Below are 26,072 nucleotides of genomic sequence, written 5' to 3' on the forward strand. Positions count from 1 at the left end.
AATAAACTGATACAGCAAAATAGGTACACAGCAAATGTTACGTCATAGATACAGCGAAATAGGTACACAGCAAATGTTACGTCATAGACGCAGCTTTACTTTTAGGACGTGTGAATTAGGGGTTATATAACATGTGGAATACATCATGGATCATATCATTGCATACTTCTCTAGGGTTCACCAGGGTGTTACATCACCGAAAATTCATTTTTGTTAGATAGATGGTATTATTTATCATATGTATGGAATGTAATTACTTTATCAAGCAATAGTATTTATGACGTCACTAGTGCGTTTTTTTTTTTTTTTTTTTTTTTTTTTTTTTCGTTTTTTTTTTTGAGAAATCAGAATGGCAGAATTATCTTTCAATATTGAAATCGAAAAATGCTAAAACACGAGGTACATAGACAATGCATGTGGTGGATGAAATGGAGACATAAGTTATACTTCTGCAACTGCTGCCGACAGTTTTGTTTTATTTGGAAATTCAAACCAATCATGTCTATACTCTCACGGTGGATAACACAACAATGGCATTTTTTATATAGTTATCACTATTTACCAAAAAATCAATTGTTTGAAGATATTTTTTCATTTTATTGATTTATTCCAAATGATTGTTTGATTCCAAATGTTACAGGACAACATGTTCTCACAGGCAAGTATACTGTGTATAATTGTTACGCTGCCTCCTTACACATCCATGTTGTATCTTCATTATCAATACCTGTAGTTTGATGTCATATTCTCCTGGGAACTATCACTAATATATCCTAATTATCAGTACTAGTAGTTTGATGTCATATTCTCCTGGGAACTACCACTAATATCTCCTAATTATCAGTTGTATGTTTAACACCCATACTGTCTGTTATTAACATACATATATGTACTTTCAGGCATTGCATTGTAAACTATAATGAAAGTTAACATTTTACCTACATGGATGTAGGTTTAGGAATTCACATTTTACCTACATATATGCATGTAAATGAATTCACATTTTACCTACATACATGTAGGTTTAGGAATTCACATCTTATCTACATATACGTAAGTAAAGGAATTCACATTTTACCTACATATGTGTATGTAAAGGAATTCACATTTTACCTACATTGATGTAAGTAAAGGAATTCATAGTTTACCTACATTGATGTAAGTAAAGGAATTCACATTTTACCTACATTGATGTAAGTAAAGGAATTCACATTTTACCTACATAGATGTTGGTTTAGGAATTCACATTTTACCTACATATATGTATGTAAAGGAATTCACATTTAACCTACATTGATGTAGGTTTAGGAATTCACATTTTGCCTACATATATGTATGTAAGGAAGACGAACGTATTGTGGATAAAACCTTGACAATTGGTTTAAGGTATTAAACATGCTTGTCATTATTGGTCTAGATATAGATACATTACTAATCCCGTGTGTCTTTATATGCATTTTTGTTACTATCTTGATATATCGCCCCCCTTTCCTCGCTTTCCTCAATGCCACACCACATAATTTAGAGACTACTAAACTGTCTATGCTATATGACATGTGTATTAGTAAGGCTTAATTGAACCTCCTCCACAACCAACAACACATTAACAATATGTATCAATTTTTTTTTTTTTTTTTTTTATAAAAGGGCAAATTGCGAGGCCTGACGTCCCATTAAGAAAAGCTACATACAATCCAGCTTCTTTAATCGCATCTATTGTGTATATACAGTGTACACAGTGATGTATCTTACGCTTTTACTTTACATGTTACCATTGTTAAAAACAAATCCTGACATCCTTTTGTTTCACTGGAGATGACCAAATTTTAATTGTAATATGATACAATATAATATATTTGTAATATTACATAATATGATAAAGCATAGGATAAGGATTAATCTCTATGATTTGTACAAATTTCAAATTAATCCATCATATATTTTTAGTAAAACTTACCCGACAATGTGAATGACACAATTGTTATAGGTTGTGGGGGACATGTAACATTTTATCAATATGACCACTGATGATTAAACACACAGAATCACCCAGTAAGTAGACATACTAGCAGATGTAGATGATCAAAGTAGTTCGTGATAATGTATTGAACAGGAAAGTGGAATGAGAGGCTTATGACGCATCACTTTACAAAATACTCGACAACTATGTTGTATACAGCAAAGAAAAATGAAGTGTTTCCGTTGAACCTGTTTCTATCAATTCACATCGACAATTGCTAAGAGAATCATGCATATCGACATCAAAATAAATCCATATTGCATGTATAGATGCTAACATTAAGCCATGTAGTTTGCTTATTTTTGTATTGATGTCATATTTGCATAGATTGAGGGCTTAATGTAGTCATGCTTACATGGATCTTGTGGTGACTGGGTAATACAACATTTACGCATTTCTAACAATAGCGTGTCAATTTAGAAAACAATAGGGTTACAGCACTGTATGGATCATTTTCAACTGAATGATATTATCAATCTTCCACGTTATTTATGAAACGCAAAATCACAGCACCTTGCGTAGAAATAAATGAATAAATAGATAAGAGAACTTTGCCAGTGTTTGATTTATTTAATAATATTTTGTGTATTAGATTTACGATTGGTCATTTTTGCCTTTTAAGTTCTCAGAATCCATCAAATATCTGTAGTTAGTCGTGAGTCTTTGGTTCTGTGATGACAAAATGCATCTTAATTATGTTGTATCATGAATAATGTCCATTATTACTAAAACACAATACACGGCGAACTTTAATACATGTGGTCTGTTACATTTTCACTGGAATTTAAAATGATATGTGTCAGGTAACATGTATAGTATGCCTTAACACGAAATGTGATTAGGTATAGCTGGTTACGTGTTCAGCTCTAACATGTCTTCCTATTATGCATGCTGTTAGTGAGATACTGCATATTATGTTTAAAGCGTGCTAGTATATTGGTGTTTAGCTGGTAGAATTAACTCATTATACATGTTACCATCTCCTACGTATTGAGAATGTAAATCTGCCTTTTTAAAATGAAAACTTTCTGGACTTGGTACAATGAAAATTCCAAAAAGTTAATTATGTCAATCTGTAACTTCAATTGATTGACAACATGTACATAAAAGGCGACCAAACGCAAAGGTATTTTAATCATTTTAATATATATAATGTATTTTAAGTATTTTAATTGGCTTTTGAAGTCTTCACGTCTTACTTGTATGTAGTTTACAAGGTTGCCTTATTATTTTTTCAGTACTACCAGCAGACGACATACAAAAATGATTACAAGGTAAGTATACAAGATGAAATCATAGTCTTACTGCTTAATAAACATACCACGCATATATATCCTCGATACGCCTGGTAAGGAGAATAGGGAGCAATATTACAGTGTTAACAAAGAATGATGACAAAGTCTAAACCCAAAACCGAGATAAAAGGACCCGTCTTAATGTCAAACTGTTAAACTTAGTTGATACATTGTGTTTTTTTTTGTTATTCGTGATAATAATTCATCTTAATTATGCTCATGGTGATTTATGTCTATTATTACTTATTACTCAATCCCGGTGTCACCCGTGGTATCTGCCCAATAGCATCTATCTACATCATGTGTTAAGAGAGGATATCGTACAATAGAACCAATAATCTACATATCTTTGTTTAGGGAAAATCTCGTCCAATAAAACCAATAATCTTCATGTCTTTGTTTAGGGAAGACCTCGTACAATAAAACCAATAATCTTCATGTCATTGTTTAGGAAGAAGATCTCGTCCAATAAAACGAATTATCTACTATGTTGTATCATGGGTTTTCTGGGTTTATATTTTCATTTCAGGGATCTGTTTCTGGATAAGTTATAAAGTGCTTTATGAGGTCATATCCATGTGTAACAGTTTATAAAGTTTTAATTACTTTGAACAGCAATAATCTTTTCCCAATAGGTCCCATTAACAGACACTTCAGCATAACCTGTAAAATACATTAACTTAACACTTACTTTAATTAAATCGGGTAGGATTTGACTCGTTCCAATACAGTATAACAAAGTACATTGACACTTGTGAACACATCATCTCTGTAGAATAATAAACTCCACAATGGATTATACGGCTACAGCCTTCATGCTTACACAGCGGTTAGCAAAGGCAGCAAGTTATAACAGTTCGGTGGATGTCTTTGTCTGTTTTGGCAGGGCCTTACAAAAGAGTATATGTCAGAAATTATGTACCTGTATTCAATAATAAAAGTCTTGCTAACATTCAATATTTTGATACTATATGATTTATTTGAATTTAGTTAGCGTTTTGATTGGGATTTTATGTAGATGTCCTTAAAATGCATCTTGGACTGAAAATTGTGTTATGGTATCTGTGAGGGTTACAACAGGTCACACAATACCGGGCAGTACTCCAAATATATACATGTGGTAATAGAACGGATAACATCGGCGATACACATGGCTGTAATCAAATGATCGCACACAAGTGTTTTAACGCCGATGCCAAGATAATATACAGAGTACGACATATTCTCAATGTTGCTTCTAGATTTAATACTATGTTAGGGATAATAATATACAAATATGTATAATACTATGTTAGGGATAATAATATACAAATATGTATAATACTATATTGGGGATAATAATATACAAATATGTATAATACTATATTGGGGGTGATAATATACAAATATGTATAATACTATATTGGGGGTGATAATATACAAATATGTATAATACTATATTGGGGGTGATAATATACAAATATGTATAATACTATATTGGGGGTGATAATATACAAATATGTATAATACTATATTGGGGGTGATAATATACAAATATGTATAATACTATATTGGGGGTGATAATATACAAATATGTATAATACTATATTGGGGGTGATAATATACAAATATGTATAATACTATATTGGGGGTGATAATATACAAATATGTATAATACTATATTGGGGGTGATAATATACAAATATGTATAATACTATATTGGGGGTGATAATATACAAATATGTATAATACTATATTGGGGGTGATAATATACAAATATGTATAATACTGTATTGGGGGTGATAATATACAAATATGTATAATACTGTATTGGGGGTGATAATATACAAATATGTATAATACTATATTGGGGGTGATAATATACGAATATGTATAATACTATATTTGGGGTAATAATATACGAATATGTATAATACTATATTGGCGGTTAAGTGTAAATTCAGTTTTAGATTAAGTTATGATAAATAGAAACCTGCATCATACAGCAGTTTCGGCATAGCAATGAATTGTGATTTCTACTAGAAACTCAAAGTGTCTAGAGATGAAATCAGGTATGTCTTAACAAATGTCAAAATATCTTTTTAAATAACCTTGAAAGCATGTGTAGAGTAAGGTCATACCTGGAGGACTTAAAGTTCACCAACAGTGACTACCAACAAGCAATCTCAAAGGATTGTACACACTCCTACGACTCGTTCTGATTCAGTAAGTGTAAGCAACCCACGGGGTGTGTAGTTATACGATATCACTAGTTACGATAAAAGATTGATATACTCTTACAGACATGGCTATATATAAGTAGAGACATATATATATAATTATTAAGTAATTACATGTATCTGCCAGGGGGTGTCGACTGTAGGTACCCTGTTGATCAGTCGTCGCCATGGCCACGCTATTAGATACGCGCTGTTAATCCTGTTAAGTGAACTAATTACAGTGAAGAATATTAAATATTTTACCTTGCCCTTGGTGATAAACACTTAACGTATCTACTTTTTACATGTATAACTTTTAAATGAAACAGGATGACAAGAGTACGCGACCTTTCAATCAATCAATGAAATAGATATACTAAGATTATTTGTGCTAGCGCACGTTTTCCCAGTTAGCGAAATAACTGTCTAAACTGGTGTCAGTTTTCTTGTAGCCAAATACACGTTTTATTAATCTAATCGGATACATCCGTGATACCCTGCACGTGTAATAGGTAACAGGGGGTAATATCTCACCAAGCTCTGTTTTCGTGGTCCACGTGGCTTATCAGTCCTGTATAGGTATTTTAAAACTATCTGTCTTTAGACACTATACCTGGTATTTAGTATATGTCAGCTGATTTTACAGTTCCTGAATGAAATATTCACAAAAAAATCTTTAGGCTCGCTGGTTGTTGTCCAATTGCTAATAATAAAGTTCTGGATATGTTGTATATTTTAATGTGACAACAGGAAAATTTATGTAGTAGGACATGAATAAAACAAATAAGACTTAACAATACGAAACGCTGATTGATGTATTTTTGAGTTGAGATATATTCTTGTGGACACGTACTCCGTGTCAAACGTATTACGTAGGTAGGTTGATAAATGATTATCCCTACCCATAGAGGGGAGCATATGTAGGTATTGGTGATATATGGTGGGCTCTCGACGATTACCTCTACCAATGGAGGAATGACGGGCTCTCGTCGAATACCCCTACCCGTTGAGGATAGCATGTGTAGATAGGGTTGATAAATGATTAGCTCTCGTGGATTACCCTACCCGTTGAGGATAGCATGTGTAAGTAGGGTTGATAAATGATTGGCTCTCGTGGATTACCCTACCCGTTGAGGATAGCATGTGTAAGTAGGGTTGATAAATGATTGGCTCTCGTGGATTACCCTACCCGTTGAGGATAGCATGTGTAGGTAAGGTTGATAAATGGTTGGCTCTCGTGGATAACCCCTACCCGTGGAGGATAGCATGTGTAGGTAGGGTTGATAAATAGTGGGCTCTCGTGGATAACCCCTATCCGTGGAGGATAGCATGTGTAGGTAGGGTTGATAAATGGTGGGCTGTCGTGGATAACCCCTATCCGTGGAGGATAGAATGTGTAGGTAGGGTTGATAAATGGTGGGCTGTCGTGGATAACCCCTACCCGTTGAGGATAGCATGTGTAAGTAGGGTTGATAAATGGTGGGCTCTCGTGGATTACCCTACCCGATGAGGATAGCATGTGTAAGTAGGGTTGATAAATGATTGACTCTCGTGGATTACCCTACCCGTTGAGGATAGCATGTGTAAGTAGGGTTGATAAATGATTGGCTCTCGTGGATTACCCTACTTGTTGAGGATAGCATGTGTAGGTAGGGTTGATAAATGGTTGGCTCTCGTGGATAACCCCTACCCGTGGAGGATAGCATGTGTAGGTAGGGTTGATAAATGGTGGGCTGTCGTCGATTACCTAACCCGTGGAGGATAGAATGTGTAGGTAGGGTTGATAAATGGTGGGCTCTCGTCGAATACCCCTACCCGTTGAGGATAGCACGTGTAGGTAGGTTGATAAATGATTGGCTCTCGTGGATTACCCTACCCGTGGAGGATAGCATGTGTAAGTAGGGTTGATAAATGGTGGGCTCTCGTGGATTACCCCTATCCGTGGAGGATAGAATGTGTGGGTAGGGTTGATAGATGGTGGGCTCTCGTGGATTACCCCTATCCGTGGAGGATAGAATGTGTGGGTAGGGTTGATAAATGGTGGGCTCTCGTGGATAACCCCTATCCGTGGAGGATAAAATGTGTAGGAAGGGTTGATAAATGGTGGGCTCTCGTGGATTACCCCTATCCGTGGAGGATAGCATGTGTGGGTAGGGTTGATAAATGATTGGCTCTCGTGGATAACCCCTATCCGTGGAGGATAACATGTGTGGGTAGGGTTGATAAATGGCGGGCTCTCGTGGATTACCCCTATCCGTAGAGGATAGAATGTGTGGGTAGGGTTGATAAATGATGGGCTCTCGTGGATAACCCCTACCTGTGGAGGATAGGATGTGTATGTATCGTAGCTATCCAAGGGATATAATGAACGAGTATGACCCATTAAATAGCATTTAGCGTAGAACATTTCATAAACTTATATTACCTCCAGATTGAAATTGGTGTGTAAAGCAATATTTGATACGAGATCTCTTATGTTGACAGGATTCGCTAGTTTTATTGTAGTTACTCCTATCCTCAGTTTTATTGTGTACGCGATGTAAGTGATAATTACAATCCACTATAAGTGTTATAAATATCCTGTTTATTATTGCAGTATACGGAATGAATAAAACAGTTATCCTACTCATATAAATGTTATATCATATACATGTCACTTTAAACTAGATAGATAGATAGATACACCTATTAGCGATAAGATGAACACCTATTCACGAGCATAGCTCTGAAAGCCCAGTGACTTATTTCTTGTAATTATCTAATGTCAGTTTTTCATATTATCACAAATATGAGATAACTAATTGAATTGTACAATTTTCATTAATATTAAATAGTTGTCTCGTTAATACGACACAAGATGTGAATATCCTTTTGAATAGTATACCTGCTTCATTTACTTAAACATCATTTGGAGAGTGACACGGATCCACAATATGATGTAAACTTGTTGATGTCCATCAAATCATTCAGTATGCAAAACATAAACAGATTGATTAAAATATGGATTGGTGCATTATCACCCTTCATAAATGTTTATCTAAGCCGAACTAGATTCTCTGAACTTCCTTTTTGTAATCAAATACTGTTGGTCTCGAGCGTCATCTCGGTACGGTGTACCCTGATATACACTTTAACTGAATCATTTCCAATTGTTCTATTTACATGTGTAAGTCTTGTAGCAATTACAAGGGACAATATGGAACGCCATATCTGTTCACGTGAAAATATTATATAAATTCCATTATTTTAGATGATGACATCATTGTTTGATTCGGGTGTACCAATCTTTACTTGGCTATTGTAGATTTTGTATTTTGTTTATATAATGTTTTTATGCCGAACACTCTGACGTCCATGTAAGAACAACAAAACTGTTGTTCTAACAAGAATAAAACAACAACAAATGGTAAAGCGAGGGTAAAATATTACAAAATATCGATTTGCATTAAGTCACTTGAAAAAGTAAACGGTGACTAAACCCAGGTGTTCTGAATGGTAAGCGTCTCCTCTCGATCCACTATTCATGTACTTAGTACCTACATGCATAACGTTATTAAATTTACTAAGTTGTTCTTTGTACAAACTATCTATGTCATGTTGTGTCCTGTGTATTTGTACAGAAGTCCCCCCGCGGACAACCAACCTACGGCGACTCCTCCCCACGGGGCGGGTACTACTCGGACGCACCACGTGTAAGCATACCACCTTACTAACATTTCATGGGATAGAAATAACATAAAACTGTTCTATATATACTGTAGACATTTTTATGACTGTTCATATACAGCAACTTAGATTAAGGGGAAGCAACTCTATGTATGTTAAAGTATAATAATGTTGAAGAAATGTAATATTAATTATGTATATTCTGTTTATTAAGAAATTGAAACAATCACTTGAGGATTTATTTTGGACTCGCATAATTGGATTAGGATTATAATGTTTTATAAATATATTTATCAGAAACGGACCACCATATAGCCTACTTATGCATTGATTTATGCTATATACATTTTGCAATAAATACAAATCGTTGTCTTTATAAATGTATGACTAGATGAATTATATGTGATTGACAGGGGGATCAACGGCACTTCAGAGAGGCACCGAGGGAACATATAGACCGTGTAAGTACTTATCTAACCGTGTTATAGTTCTGGGGAGGAAAGGGAGAGGTCTGTGAACTAAATACGTACAGTGGTGACGAAAAACTTAATCACTTGTGTTAAATTGACAGGCCTCGCACCCCCGCCCCTGGATTTTATACTGCTTCATAGGACAGCTTGGCATGTATTTTTGATGTCTGTTTGCTGCATTCCAACTTTCTAGCCTGTTCAATTTTTTGTAGAGTTAAATGATAATTCAGTAATCAAAAACAGCTACATTCATTAAAGCTGTTTTTATAAAATAAGCAAAAGCACAAAAGAAAATGAAACGGACCAGTTTGAATGCACTCGAATGCTGTATATAATATCTAACCAGACTGCTCTCACACAATTCTTTTACAATATATTCATATTATTCCCTGGGTTAGGTCTGGGCTGCGGTTTCGTCTTTTACCCTTGTAACCCCCCCCCCCCCCCTTACTCAACACCCAACCCCCTTCCTCGCCCCACTACCGCCGCTCTTTAAACGAAATCGTTAACTTGTTATGCCTTGTATTGTCCAATCAGTAGCAAAATAAAATGTAAGTTGAAGTGCTTCTTTTAACAGCGTACGAAGTAATCTGGGAATAAAATAACCGTTAAAATTTGTTATTTAGTCACCAATAATCTAACCTTTACATTACGCTTCAGTTTTTCTACATGTTAAAATAAATCAAGCAAGATAATATTCATTCTAAAAATTTACACAAAATGTATAAAATAAATTAAGGAAGATAATATACATTCTATAAATTAACACAAAGGGTAAAAAAATCAATCAAGGAAGATAATGTACATTCTATAAATTTACACAAAATGTATAAAATAAATTAAGGAAGATAATATACATTCTATAAATTAACACTAAAGGTAAAAAATAAATTAAGGAAGATAATGTACATTCTATAAACTAACACAAAAAGTATAAAATAAATTGAGGAAGATAATGTACATTCTATAAACTAACACAAAAAGTATAAAATAAATTAGGGAAGATAATGTACATTCTATAAACTAACACAAAAAGTATAAAATAAATTAAGGAAGATAATGTACATTCTATAAACTAACACAAAAAGTATAAAATAAATTGAGGAAGATAATGTACATTCTATAAACTAACACAAAATGTATAAAATAAATTGAGGAAGATAATGTACATTCTATAAACTAACACAAAAAGTATAAAATAAATTAAGGAAGATAATGTACATTCTATAAACTAACACAAAAAGTATAAAATAAATTGAGGAAGATAATGTACATTCTATAAACTAGCACAAAAAGTATAAAATAGATTAAGGAAGATAATGTACATTCTATAAATTCATACAAAAGGTACATGTATAACAAATCAACAAAGGTAAATAATAAATCCAGGACGATAAGGAGCCTTCCATAGATTAACACAAAAGGTAAAAAATCAATCAAGAGAGATTATTTACATTCTATAAATTAACACAAAGGGTAAAAAATCAATCAAGGAAGATAATGTATATTCTATAAATTAACACAAAAAGTATAAAATAAATTAAGGAAGATAATGTACATTCTATAAATTAACATCAAAGGTAATTAAGATGCTTAAAATTCCTTATCACTTTGATAAATTTTGTATATCATTAGTTGTCAGTTTAAACCGTATTTCATAAAGTTTTAAGATAAAATGCAGAATTCCGTCGTAAAGCTATATCGATTTTCCCCCGTTTAGATTCTAAGTGTTACAGTACAGTATAGTTAGTGAGATTTAATGTACATTAACAAATAACAGACAAATGAGTGCGAATCGGGATGATAGAGAAATTGAGTGGAGGATGGCGGTTAAATATTTTTATAATATGAATAGGAAAAAGATATTAAAAGCAATCAGCCGACATGATTAGAGATATTACTTGTGTTTTATAGAGGTACGAAGAAGGCCCTCCTAGACAGCAAATACAACCAGGCGAGACATTATTTGTTGTAAGTATCCAGACATACTGGTTCGGTATTGGCATTTCCACCGTAACGTACATGTAGGTAACTGTACTGAGAGTTTATAAGTCATTTACTACCTGTTGGGAATTTTTTTTTTCTTGTTTTGATCTCTTTGTGTTTTACTCTTTATAAAGTAGCGATTTGGTCTTGTTGTGTTTTACTCTCGAAGTAATGAAGTTTTGTATGTTTTATAAAGTAGCGATTTGGTCTTGCCCCTTCCCCCTTTTTACAGGGATTGACGTACATGTAATATATCAAACTGTTGTCTTTTTGCTGCTTTTTCTCTCTCTGCTTAAAAGTGTATTTTCTTTCTCATTATATGTAACTTCTTGTCACTTCTTTATTTCATCGTCATATTTCGGTGATACAGAGTTATATGAAGACATCATACTGTGATTCTACCAATAAATCATATGATCTATTACATGTATATCCCATTAAAAAGGGACAGGTTGATCTAAAATTCGTCTTTGCATTGCACTGTAACAAAAGTGTTTTGTTAATCAGGTAGAAACACCTCAGCATACATATTCTTCTTAACAAGACCATAGATATTATATATTTTTATATTCAGGAGTTCTAAGTTCAAGGTCACCAAATTGATGTCCATCATAATGTGTATGCTAACATGTACTCACACGCAGTATACATGCTTCTCTTCCAGAAACAAATGATACAGGTCAACAGTCATGGACACATTATTTCTTGTAGCTATACAACTCACATATACATGTATTACTATATAATACATTCAGGGTACATACGACCTCACATATACAGGGTACATACGACGTCACACATACAGGGTACATACGACGTCACACATACAGGGTACATATACGACCTCAAACATACAGGATAAATACGACCTCACACATACAGGATACATACGACCTCACACATACAGGGTACATACGACCTTACACATACAGGGTACATACGACCTCACACATACAGGGTACATACGACCTCACACATACAGGATACATACGACCTCACACATACAAGGTACATATACGACCTCAAACATACATGGTACATACGACCTCACACATACAGATACATACGACCTCACACATACAGGGTACATACGACCTCACACATACAGGGTACATACGACCTCACACATACAGGATACATACGACCTCACACATACAGGGTACATATACGACCTCAAACATACAGGATAAATACGACCTCACACATACAGGGTACATACGACGTCACACATACAGGGTACATATACGACCTCAAACATACAGGATACATACGACCTCACACATACAGAATGCATACGACCTCACACATACAGGCTACAAACGACCTCACACATACAGGGTACATACGACCTCACACATACAGAATACATACGACCTCACACATACAGGATACATACGACCTCACACATACAGGGTACATACGACCTCACACATACAGGTTACATACGACCTCACACATACATAATACATACGACCTCACACACACATGATACATACGACCTCACACATACAGGATACATACGACCTCACACATACAGAATGCATACGACCCCACACATACAGGCTACATACGACCTCACACATACAGGGTACATACGACCTCACACATACAGAATACATACGACCTCACACATACAGGATACATACGACCACACACATACAGGATACATACGACCTCACACATACATGATACATACGACCCCACACATACAGGGTACATACGACCTCACACATACAGGATACATACGACCTCACACATACATACAGGCTACATACGAGACATTATAACTTTAAAAATAGTTCATTTGTACAGGATAAAATGGAAATTACACAGCCAATTTTGATCTGTAATATGTATATGATATAGTAGTTTGACCAGTCTCTACCGACAAGTCGCTAAGTCTAGGGCCAGTCAGATCCAGTTTATAACAAAATCTATTCAAGATTGAGTTTTACAAGATAATACCCTTTGTCTTGATGACTATTTTCAGTTTTATGTTTAAAGTTATTCAATATAAGTAACACTTCGCTAATGCTTTATGTATATAAACGGAAGGATTTCACAGTATTGGGTGCTTATTCGTACATTTTTACGTACATAAATGTAGTTATTAACGGGCCTGTTAGCTTTAATGGAAGATAATACTTCCATACATTACAATATGTCGTGTATTTTATTTTGATGTGTTGTTCGTCCTAGGAACCAAACCGATCCCCACATCACTCTCCGAGGTCACCACGCAGGGTATGTATGTATGGAGTACAGTGACGAAAATGTATCATCATCTACTCGTTCTTATAATATAAACAATCAAAAAGGCAATAATAAAAAAACTGTAATAAATTTCACTTATCGTAAGATCATGATGAAATCATTTTTTTTATTATTAATCATTAATTAAGACATAAGACATACATTACTGTTGTATATATGAGATGATTTTCTACTTGTAGGGTTATGATGGATTCTCCCCAGCTCCTGCAGGACCACCCATCAACCCGAGGGGTTACCAATACTATGACGTAAGTCAATAACTTACTTGACACTTTATACAGCCCGGGTTTGTGTTGATTGATTTATCAGGGACGTATCTATATACATCCATATTTCGATTCCGTCAATTTGAAAACGAACGTTTTATTAAAATTTTACGTATGTTAAAATGTACACGTAAATAAGCATTTGTGTGCAGCATCGGTATTCGTTTGCATTGTTGTACATATAAATACCAGGACAAGAGAACCTTTTATAAATCTTGATATATATATATATATATATACGTTCTATATACGTTGATCATTACAGTTGCACTATGTTTTTTTCCGATACTCGTTAATGATAATTATAAAATACGGTTTTAGTGTTCCTGCAGAGAAACTCTTGCTTTAGTTTGATATTGAATGACGATCGTGCCGTAATTGTGATGTACCTTGGTTGATATAGAGAGCAGCATTTTAATTTCAATTTCAACAAATTTTATTGACATAGAAAACAAAGTCAATAGAATTAGACATCATGCATCTAAGTCTTCTCCTTAGTGACAACAAATACAGAAATACAAATGTAATATAGATGTACACATTGATATGGCAAATTGATTTAAGGGGAAGTAACTCATTGAAGTTGTTAGACTAATTCAATGTTGTTCAAGAGAGTAACCCTCTGGCTAAGGATACTTAATTTCAAATACTGGAGCATTATGTTACCAGAAAAAAGCCAGTTTCTGCAAATAGATACATATATATATATATATTTGAAGTAGGGTTACACCAACTCCTGCAAATAATTTGATAATTTCTTAATCCAATTGAAAGGACCTACTGCATATTGATGGTTATATCATAAAAAAGGAGAGAGAGAAAGAAAAAGAAAACATATTAATAACAAGTATCAAAACTGCCCAAAGCCAATTCCATCTAGTGGCCTAGGTATTAAACAAGTGATATAAGTAAATTTGATTTACCCAACATTCAACAAATGTGGAATAGTGTAAATACCTACCAAATGGATAATCCATGTAAACTGTGTACTGCTATATCATTAAAGTAAGGTACATCAGGGGGTTGACTCAGTAGATAGCATGATTTAATCAAAACATGATAATAATGTATATTTATAAATATAAATATAATTGTTAATATTAATGAAATCGATTTGATTGCAATATATAGCTTGATATATGTGATAATATATCTTTGTTCTGTGTATTATTACAACTATTACAACCATGTAAAAATACATTTATACATAGATGATTACGAGAGTAGTGATTTAAATTGTTGGAGAGCATCATTTTATTATAAGGGTTGTATTTATATTTATTTCAGAGGAGCCGAGAGGATCTTCCTCCATTTAACACAGTGAGTAGATACTATTGTCGGATATTATAGACATCCATTGTTAACAAACTACATGTATTGTTATAATGGACGTGACGTCATAACATAAGCTGGGATTTTTGTTAACGTCATAGAAAAGTATGCTTTGATCATACACATTGTGAGTTTGAATGCGGTTCCTGATGATTTTATCCTGGAAAGGAATAACCATATTTCTTCCGGTTACTATAAAATATAGTACCATTTTAATTATAAAATATTTTGCAGTTAGCGATTTTGTGAAATGTCCTTCCGTATACATTTAATACGCCCTAAGATTTTGACAGAAAAAGTTGGGCTTATTCTGTTGGAGGTGTAATTTGATAATATCTTAAAATCACGATTAAAAATGTTGGTTTTTTGAAGGCAATGTTATATTTTGAACATTTCAGTATGCAATCAACAGTACCACCCAACACGACTATGGTGACGTGAGTATCCTTCGATAGATATAATCTGCTCTAGTGTTTCTCTAAGAACCACAGATTTTCTTTTAAATTCAATCTATTTAAAGGTTACCTTTAACCTGGCTCATTTATTTTTCTTTCTTTTTTTTCTATAAACTTTGGGTCTGGCTCACAAAAGAGTTTCATTTCAATACTAAAAGTAGTAAGAATGATAAGGACGGTAGTTTGGGTACGTGGAGAAGGCTTTTGACACATGTTTGAATATAGTTAGCTATGGAATTTTCTTGCATAGCAAACACTTGGACTGAAACGTATTTTTGTAATGAATTGAATTTCAGTTTAGTGCTAAAACTACACAGAAGGAATATGGAAACGTAAGTTAGGTACAGACACCGGTAGCCGACTAGATGGTAGTACTGTAGTCTTTGATTGCTTGAGTTATGCCCCTTTTATATACTTTAGATAATGGGATGCTTTGCTAATTATAAGAATCAATTGTTTATAATGAATGATTCTTTAACGGTAATGCATATAATTTCTTAAATTATCTGGGCAGATGTGCATGCTGCTTGAGAGGGAAAATGCTGTAAACTGTCAACAGCACATTTTTTTGATGGTTTATGGGGATTCGGCCAACAAAGCTTGATAATGGAGTACATATATCAGATATGGCGGTTATAATTCAATGTGATCTATACACAGAATAATGCAGAGTCTATAAGTTCCCCTCTTTGTGTTTTCGGTTTATAGAGGTTCCACTGTATTATCTTTTTACATTGAACCGTGTACGTACATGTACTTTGTAGAAATGAAACTGCATATTGAACCTTGTATGTACATGTACTTTGTAGAAATGAACTACATATTGAACCTTGTACGTAAATGTACACCATTTGTAGAAATGAAACTACATATTGAACCTTGTACGTACATGTACTTTGTAGAAATGAAACTGCATATTGAACCTTGTGCGTAAATGTACACCATTTGTAGAAATGAAACTGCATATTGAACATTGTACGTAGATGTACAACTTAGGTAGGAATGAAACCACATATTGAACTTTGTACGTACACGTACACCTTTTGTAGGAATGAAACTGCCTAATTTCTAGTTCGGAACGTTTCAAAGATTCACAGTATTATCATGTATTGTTCTATTTACTCATATGAGTGAGTTGTTGTTCTTGGTGATTTTTTTTATTTGAAGTGAAATAATAACTTGCATGTGATTTACATAATGTAAAATATCGCCAGTTAAGAATATCACTATTTTCTTTGCGTTATTGATAGTCGTCAGGGTTTATATCTTAGTCAGGGTTTATATCTTTGTCAGGGTTTATACCGTAGTCAGGGTTTATACCGTAGTCAGGGTTTATACTGTAGTCATGGTTTATATCGTAGTCAGGGTTTATACCGTAGTCATGGTTTATAAACCGTAGTCAGGGTATATACCGTAGTCAGGGTTTATATCTTAGTCAGGGTTTATATCTTAGTCAGGGTTTATACCGTAGTCAGGGTTTATACCGTAGACAGGGTTTATACCGTAGTCTGGGTATATATCGTAGTCAAGGTTTATACCGTAGTCGGGGTTTATACCGTAGTCAGGGTTTATGCTTAGTCAGGGTTTATACCGTCGTCAGGGTTAATACTTAGTCAGGGTTTATATCGTATTCAGGGTTTATACCGTAGTCAGGGTATATACCGTAGTCAAGGTTTATACCGTAGTCAAGGTTTATACCGTAGTCAGGGTTTATACCGTAGTCAGGGTTTATACCGTAGTCGTCATGGTTTATATCGTAGTCAGGGTATATACCGTAGTCAGGGTATATACCGTAGTCAGGGTTTATACCGTAGTCAGGGTTTATACCGTAGTCATGGTTTATACCGTAGTCAAGGTTTATACCGTCGTCAAGGTTTATACCGTAGTCAGGGTTTATACCGTAGTCAGGGTTTATGCCTAGTCAGGGTTTATACCGTCGTCAGGGTTAAAACTTAGTCAGGGTTTATACCGTAGTCAGGGTTTATACCGTAGTCAGGGTTTATACCGTAGTCGTCATGGTTTATACCGTAGTCAGGGTTTATTCCGTAGACAGGGTATATACCGTAGTCAGGGTTTATACCGTAGTCGTCAGGGTTTATACCGTAGTCAGGGTTTATACCGTAGTCAGGGTATATACCGTAGTCAAGGTTTATACCGTAGTCAATGGTTTATACCGTAGTCAGGGTTTATACCGTAGTCAGGGTTTATACCGTAGTCGTCATGGTTTATATCGTAGTCAGGGTATATACCGTAGTCAGGGTTTATACCTAGTCAGGGTTTATATCGTAGTCAGTGTTTATACCGTAGTCAGGGTATATACCGTAGTCAAGGTTTATACCGTAGTCAAGGTTTATACCGTAGTCAGGGTTTATACCGTAGTCAAGGTTTATACCGTAGTCGGGGTTTATACCGTAGTCAGGGTTTATACCGTAGTCGTCATGGTTTATATCGTAGTCAGGGTATATACCGTAGTCAGGGTTTATACCGTAGTCAGGGTTTATATCGTAGTCAGGGTTTATACCGTAGTCGTCAGGGTTTATACCGTAGTAAGGGTTTATACCGTAGTCAGGGTATATACCGTAGTCAAGGTTTATACCGTAGTCAAGGTTTATACCGTAGTCAGGGTTTATACCGTAGTCAGGGTTTATACCGTAGTCGTCATGGTGTATATCGTAGTCAGGGTTTATACCGTAGTCAGGGTATATACCGTAGTCAAGATTTATACCGTCGTCAGGGTTTATACCGTAGTCATGGTTTATACCGTAGTCAAGGTTTATACCGTAGTCATGGTTTATACCGTAGTCAAGGTTTATACCCTAGTCATGGTTTATACCGTAGTTATGGATTATACCGTAGTCAAGGTTTATACCGTCGACAGGGTTTATACCGTAGTCATGGTTTATATCGTAGTCAGGGTTTATACCGTAGTCATGGTTTATATACCGTAGTCAAGGTTTATACCATAGTCAGGGTTTATACCGTAGTCAGGGTCTATACCGTAGTCAGGGTTTATACCGTAGCCAGGGTTTATATCGTAGTCAGGGTTTATACCGTAGTCGTCAGGGTTTATACCGTAGTCAGGGTTTATACCGTAGTCAGGGTATATACCGTAGTCAAGGTTTATACCGTAGTCAAGGTTTATACCGTAGTCAGGGTTTATACCGTAGTCAGGGTTTATACCGTAGTCGTCATGGTTTATATCGTAGTCAGGGTTTATACCGTAGTCAGGGTATATACCGTAGTCAAGATTTATACCGTCGTCAGGGTTTATACCGTAGTCATGGTTTATACCGTAGTCAAGGTTTATACCGTAGTCATGGTTTATACCGTAGTCAGGGTTTATACCCTAGTCATGGTTTATACCGTAGTCATGGATTATACCGTAGTCAAGGTTTATACCGTCGACAGGGTTTATACCATAGTCATGGTTTATATCGTAGTCAGGGTTTATACCGTAGTCATGGTTTATATACCGTAGTCAAGGTTTATACCGTCGTCATGGCTTATACCGTAGTCATGGTTTATACCGTAGTCATGGTTTATCCCGTATTAAGGGTTTATAGCTAGTCGTCACGGTTAATACCGTCGTCAGGGTTTATACCGTCGTCAGGGTTTATACCGTAGTCAGGGTTTATACCGTAGTCAAGGTTTATACCGTAGTCAAGGTTTATACCGTAGTCATGGTTTATACCGTAGTCAGGGTTTATACCGTAGTCAGGGTTTATACCGTAGTCAAGGTTTATACCGTAGTCGTCAGGGTTTATACCGTAGTCAGAGTTTATACCGTAGTCAGGGTTTACACCGTAGTCAAGGTTTATACCGTAGTCAGGGTTTATACCGTAGTCAGGGTTTATACCGTAGTCAGAGTTTATACCGTAGTCGTCTGGGTTTATACCGTAGTCAGAATTTATACCGTAGTCGTCAGGGTTTATACCGTAGTCAGAGTTTATACCGTAGTCGTCAGGGTTTATATACCGTAGTCAGAGTTTATACCGTAGTCATTGTTTATACCGTAGCCCTGGTTTATACCGTAGTCGTCAGGGTTTATACCGTAGTCAGAGTTTATACCGTAGTCAGAGTTGATATCGTAGTCAGAGTTTATACCGTAGTCATGGTTTATACCGTAGTCAAGGTTTATACCGTAGTCTGGGTATATATCTTAGTCAGGGTTTATACCGTAGTAATGGTTTATATACCATAGTCAAAGTTTATACCGTAGTCATGGTTTATACCGTATTCAGGGTTTATACCGTAGTCTGGGTTTATACCGTAGTCAGGGTTTATACCGTAGTCAGGGTTCATACCGTAGTCAGGGTTTATACCGTAGTCAGGGTTTATACCGTAGTCAGGGTTGATACCGTAGTCAGGGTTCATACCGTAGTCAGGGTTTATATCGTAGTCAGGGTTTATACCGTAGTCAGGGTCTATACCGTAGTCAGGGTATATACCGTAGTCAGGGTTTATACCGTAGTCAGGGTTTATACCGTAGTCAGGGTTTATACCGTAGTCATGGTTTATATACCGTAGTCAGGGTTTATAACGTAGTCAGGGTTGATACCGTAGTCAGAGTTTATACCGTAGTCGTCAGGGTTTATACCGTAGTCAGAGTTTATACCGTAGTCAGAGTTTATACCGTAGTCAGGGTTTATACCGTAGTCAGGGTTCATACTGTAGTCAGGGTTTATACCTTAGTCGTCATGGTTTATATCGTAGTCAGGGTTTATATCTTAGTCAGTGTTGATACCGTAGTCAGGGTATATACCGTAGTCAGGGTTTATACCGTAGTCAAGGTTTATACCGTCGTCAGGGTTTATACCGTCGTCAGGGTTTATACCGTAGTCGTCATGGTTTATACCGTATTCAGGGTTTATACCGTAGTCAGGGTCTATACCGTAGTCAGGGTTTATACCGTATTCAGGGTTTATACCGTAATCAGGGTTTATACCGTAGTCAAGGTTTATACCGTATTCATGGTTTATACCGTAGTCAAGGTTTATACCGTAGTCATGGTTTATACCGTAGTCATGGTTTATATACCGTAGTCAGGGTTTATACCGTAGTCAAGGTTTGATACCGTCGTCAGGGTTTATATCGTAGTCAGGGTTTATACCGTAGTCAGGGTTTATACCGTAGTCAGGGTTTATACCGTAGTCATGGTTTATATACCATAGTCAAAGTTTATACCGTAGTCATGGTTTATACCGTATTCAGGGTTTATACCGTAGTCTGGGTTTATACCGTAGTCAGGGTTTATACCGTAGTCAGGCTTGATACCGTAGTCAGGGTTTATACCGTAGTCAGGGTTGATACCGTAGTCAGGGTTTATACCGTAGTCAGGGTTTATACCTTAGTCAGGGTTTATACCGTAGTCATAGTTTATATACCGTAGTCAGGGTTTATAACGTAGTCAGGGTTTATACCGTAGTCAGAGTTTATACCGTAGTCGTCAGGGTTTATACCGTAGTCAGAGTTTATACCGTAGTCAGAGTTTATACCGTAGTCAGGGTTTATACCGTAGTCAGGGTTCATACTGTAGTCAGGGTTTATACCGTAGTCGTCATGGTTTATATCGTAGTCAGGGTTTATATCTTAGTCAGTGTTGATACCGTAGTCAGGGTTTATACCGTAGTCAAGGTTTATACCGTCGTCAGGGTTTATACCGTCGTCAGGGTTTATACCGTAGTCGTCATGGTTTATACCGTATTCAGGGTTTATACCTTAGTCAGGGTCTATACCGTAGTCAGGGTTTATACCGTATTCAGGGTTTATACCGTAATCAGGGTTTATACCGTAGTCAAGGTTTATACCGTAGTCAGGGTTTATACCGTAGTCAAGGTTTATACCGTAGTCATGGTTTATACCGTAGTCATGGTTTATATACCGTAGTCAGGGTTTATACCGTAGTCAAGGTTTGATACCGTCGTCAGGGTTTATACCGTAGTCAGGGTTTATACCGTAGTCAGAGTTTATACCGTAGTCAGGGTTCATACTGTAGTCAGGGTTTATATCGTAGTCAGGGTTTATACCGTAGTCAGGGTCTATACCGTAGTCAGGGTTTATACCGTAGTCAGGGTTTATACCGTAGTCATGGTTTATATACCGTAGTCAGGGTTTATACCGTAGTCAGAGTTTATACCGTAGTCGTCAGGGTTTATATACCGTAGTCAGAGTTTATACCGTAGTCATTGTTTATACCGTAGTCAGAGTTTATACCGTAGTCGTCAGGGTTTATACCGTAGTCAGAGTTTAAACCGTAGTCATTGTTTATACCGTAGCCCTGGTTTATACAGTAGTCGTCAGAGTTTATACCGTAGTCAGAGTTTATACCGTAGTCAGAGTTTATACCGTAGTCAGGGTTTATACCGTAGTTAGGGTTCATGCGGTAGTCAGTGTTTATACCGTAGTCGTCATGGTTTATATCGTAGTCAGGGTTTATATCTTAGTCAGTGTTGATACTGTAGTCAGGGTATATACCGTAGTCAGGGTTTATACCGTAGTCAAGGTTTATACCGTCGTCAGGGTTTATACCGTCGTCAGGGTTTATACCGTAGTCGTCATGGTTTTATACCGTATTCAGGGTTTATACCGTAGTCAGGGTCTATACCGTAGTCAGGGTTTATACCGTATTCAGGGTTTATACCGTAATCAGGGTTTATACCGTAGTCAAGGTTTATACCGTAGTCAGAGTTTATACCGTAGTCAAGGTTTATACCGTAGTCATGGTTTATACCGTAGTCATGGTTTATATACCGTAGTCATGGTTTATATACCGTAGTCAGGGTTTATACCGTAGTCAAGGTTTGATACCGTCGTCAGGGTTTATATCGTAGTCAGGGTTTATACCGTAGTCAGGGTTTATATCGTAGTCAGGGTTTATACCGTGGTCAAGGTTTATATCGTAGGCAGGGTATATATCGTAGTCAAGGTTTATATCGTAGTCAAGGTTTATATCGTAGGCAGGGCATATATCGTAGGCAGGGTATATATCGCAGTCATTGTTTATACCGTTGTCAAGGTTTATACCGTGGTTATTAGGGTTTATACCGTATTCGGGTTTTATGCCGTATTCAGGTTTTATGCCGTAGTCAGGTTTTATGCCGTAGTCAAGGTTTATACCGTAGTCAAGGTTTATACCGTAGTCAAGGTTTATACCGTTGTCAAGGTTTATACCGTAGTTGTTAGGGTTTATACCGTAGTCAGGCTTTATACCGTTGTCAAGGTTTATATCGTAGTTGTCAGTGTTTATACCGTTGTCAGGGTTTATACCGTTGTCAAGGTTTATACCGTAGTTGTCAGGGTTTATACCGTTGTCAGGGTTTATACCGTCGTCAAGGTTTATACCATCGTCAAGGTTTATACCGTCGTCAAGGTTTATACCGTAGTTGTCAGGGTTTATACCGTTGTCAGGGTTTATACCGTTGTCAAGGTTTATACCGTCGTCAAGGTTTATACCGTCGTCATTGTTTATACCGTAGTGAAGGTTTATATCGCAGTCATTGTTTATACCGTTGTCAAGGTTGATACCGTAGTTGTCAGTGTTTATACCGTAGTCCTGTTTTATATCTAATCAGTGTTTATACGGTAGTAAGGGTTAGTCCGTTGTCATGGTTTATATTATAATCTAGGTTTTTACCGTAGTTAGGGTTTATATCGTCACTTAAGGTATACTTACATCATCCATTGGTATCTGGATACCTTTACTCCCTTCCCCTACTCACGAAGTGCAGTGTTTTGTCATTAGATCACTGCGAATATGACCTCAAGGTCCGAGATTATGCAAGTCCGAGCCATTATGCAATTTTGTATTATATGTGCAATAATTGCCATATCTGGTATATGTACTTGTCTATACCATAGCTACCAAAATATACCAATAACATTGAAATATATTATTCTTGCACACCCAGCCTGATATAAAAGCAGAAAATATACATACATTATATTGGATACTTTTTCTGTACCCTTACGAATCGTTAGGCAAAGTCAAAATGTCGATTTGGAGACTTGTACTACTTTTCAATAAAAATGGAGAGCAAATAGTAATCCCCGTGCCCGTTTGTTTGTCTGGCAACCCCGTTAGCACGACGTGTCTTACACTGTGTGTTGGGTTTCATCTTGGCACAATTAAAACACCATATATTGATGTGTGGGAACGTAGCTGCGATTTCACTAAGTTTGCCTGAGAAAAATGACCTTGACACTTAACAGTTCTGTTCTTGGAATAGTTTAAGTTCAACCCCTTCTAAACCGTGTCTGATTTGATAAGAATAGGACACATTGGTAGTAGAGAAATTGTAGTCAGGCAATTCCAGAGGTATTTATAGTGACAATACAATTATCATAATGTTAGATTCTATAGGTAAAATGTTTATATAATGTAGACGTGCAATTTTCAAATTATGCTGTTCTGTTGGTTATATGAGTATGATTATAACAGGACATGTGTGTCCTACATAAGACTCATTGTTTATATTCAAAGTAACAGTATTGTTTACAGATTTGACTGTTAAGCTTGCAAGAGGTTGCATGTGATTTGTTTTTTATCAGAACTTCTTATTTGTACTAATCTGAGTAAACTTTTATATAACAGTTATGGTATATATGCTTCATGAGGGTACACACGCATGTTACGTAGCTTGTTAGTTATGCCAAATAAAAGCAATATAACAACAATGCATATTGCTTGATTACCATTATCATGCTACTCTGTGTAGATTAGCTGATGCCAAGTCTAAAGATATGTATGACATTCTGACTGATCTTTGTAGACTAGCTTATCCTAAGTCTGAAGCTATGTATGACGTACGGAATGACCTTTGTAGACTAGCTAATTCTAAGTCTGTAGCATCGTATGACGTACGAACTGACCTTTATAGACTAGCTAATTCTAAGTCTGTAGTTTTGTATGACGTACGGACTGACCTTTGTAGACTAGCTAATTCTGTAGCATTGTATGACGTACGGACTGACCTTTGTAGACTAACTAATTCTGTAGCATTGTATGACGTACGGACTGACCTTTATAGACTAACTAATTCTGTAGCATTGTATGACGTACGGACTGACCTTTGTAGACAAGCTAATTCTAAGTCTGTAGTTTTGTATGACGTACGGACTGACCTTTGTAGACTAGCTAATTCTGTAGCATTGTATGACGTACGGACTGACCTTTATAGACTAACTAATTCTGTAGCATTGTATGACGTACGGACTGACCTTTGTAGACTAGCTAATTCTGTAGCATTGTATGACGTACGGACTGACCTTTGTAGACTAGCTAATTCTGTGTCTGTAGCATTGTATGACGTACGGAATGACCTTTGTAGACTAGCTAATGCTAATTCTGTAGCATTGTATGACGTACGGAATGACCTTTGTAGACAAGCTAATTCTAAATCTGTAGTTTTGTATGACGTACGGACTGACCTTTGTAGACTAGCTAATTCTGTGTCTGTAGCATTGTATGACGTACGGAATGACCTTTGTAGACTAGCTAATGCTAATTCTGTAGCATTGTATGACGTACGGAATGACCTTTGTAGACAAGCTAATTCTAAGTCTGTAGCATCGTATGACGTACGAACTGACCTTTATAGACTAGCTAATTCTAAGTCTGTAGTTTTGTATGACGTACGGACTGACCTTTGTAGACTAGCTAATTCTGTAGCATTGTATGACGTACGGACTGACCTTTGTAGACTAACTAATTCTGTAGCATTGTATGACGTACGGACTGACCTTTATAGACTAACTAATTCTGTAGCATTGTATGACGTACGGACTGACCTTTGTAGACAAGCTAATTCTAAGTCTGTAGTTTTGTATGACGTACGGACTGACCTTTGTAGACTAGCTAATTCTGTAGCATTGTATGACGTACGGACTGACCTTTATAGACTAACTAATTCTGTAGCATTGTATGACGTACGGACTGACCTTTGTAGACTAGCTAATTCTGTAGCATTGTATGACGTACGGACTGACCTTTGTAGACTAGCTAATTCTGTGTCTGTAGCATTGTATGACGTACGGAATGACCTTTGTAGACTAGCTAATGCTAATTCTGTAGCATTGTATGACGTACGGAATGACCTTTGTAGACAAGCTAAT

General features: G+C 36.1%; 1 protein-coding gene across 23 annotated transcripts in view; it reads left to right on the forward strand.

Moving 5' to 3' along the window:
* Positions 1 to 26,072, forward strand: part of LOC117337344 — a 73,670-nt gene that overhangs the window by 21,146 nt on the left and 26,452 nt on the right. For 20 of the 23 annotated variants that reach the window (XM_033898276.1, XM_033898275.1, XM_033898281.1 and 17 more), the window contains 10 exons: positions 641 to 658; positions 3,259 to 3,294; positions 9,134 to 9,205; positions 9,593 to 9,640; positions 11,564 to 11,620; positions 13,835 to 13,879; positions 14,089 to 14,157; positions 15,463 to 15,495; positions 15,906 to 15,944; positions 16,259 to 16,294. In XM_033898276.1, coding sequence (XP_033754167.1) covers positions 641 to 658; positions 3,259 to 3,294; positions 9,134 to 9,205; positions 9,593 to 9,640; positions 11,564 to 11,620; positions 13,835 to 13,879; positions 14,089 to 14,157; positions 15,463 to 15,495; positions 15,906 to 15,944; positions 16,259 to 16,294 — 453 coding nt within the window. The remainder of the gene's footprint in view (positions 1 to 640; positions 659 to 3,258; positions 3,295 to 9,133; positions 9,206 to 9,592; positions 9,641 to 11,563; positions 11,621 to 13,834; positions 13,880 to 14,088; positions 14,158 to 15,462; positions 15,496 to 15,905; positions 15,945 to 16,258; positions 16,295 to 26,072) is intronic. The other 3 variants (XM_033898280.1, XM_033898283.1, XM_033898279.1) reach the window with 3 other exon arrangements.

The sequence above is a fragment of the Pecten maximus genome, chromosome 11 (genome assembly GCF_902652985.1).
Source record: "Pecten maximus chromosome 11, xPecMax1.1, whole genome shotgun sequence".
NCBI classification, from domain to species: domain Eukaryota; kingdom Metazoa; phylum Mollusca; class Bivalvia; order Pectinida; family Pectinidae; genus Pecten; species Pecten maximus.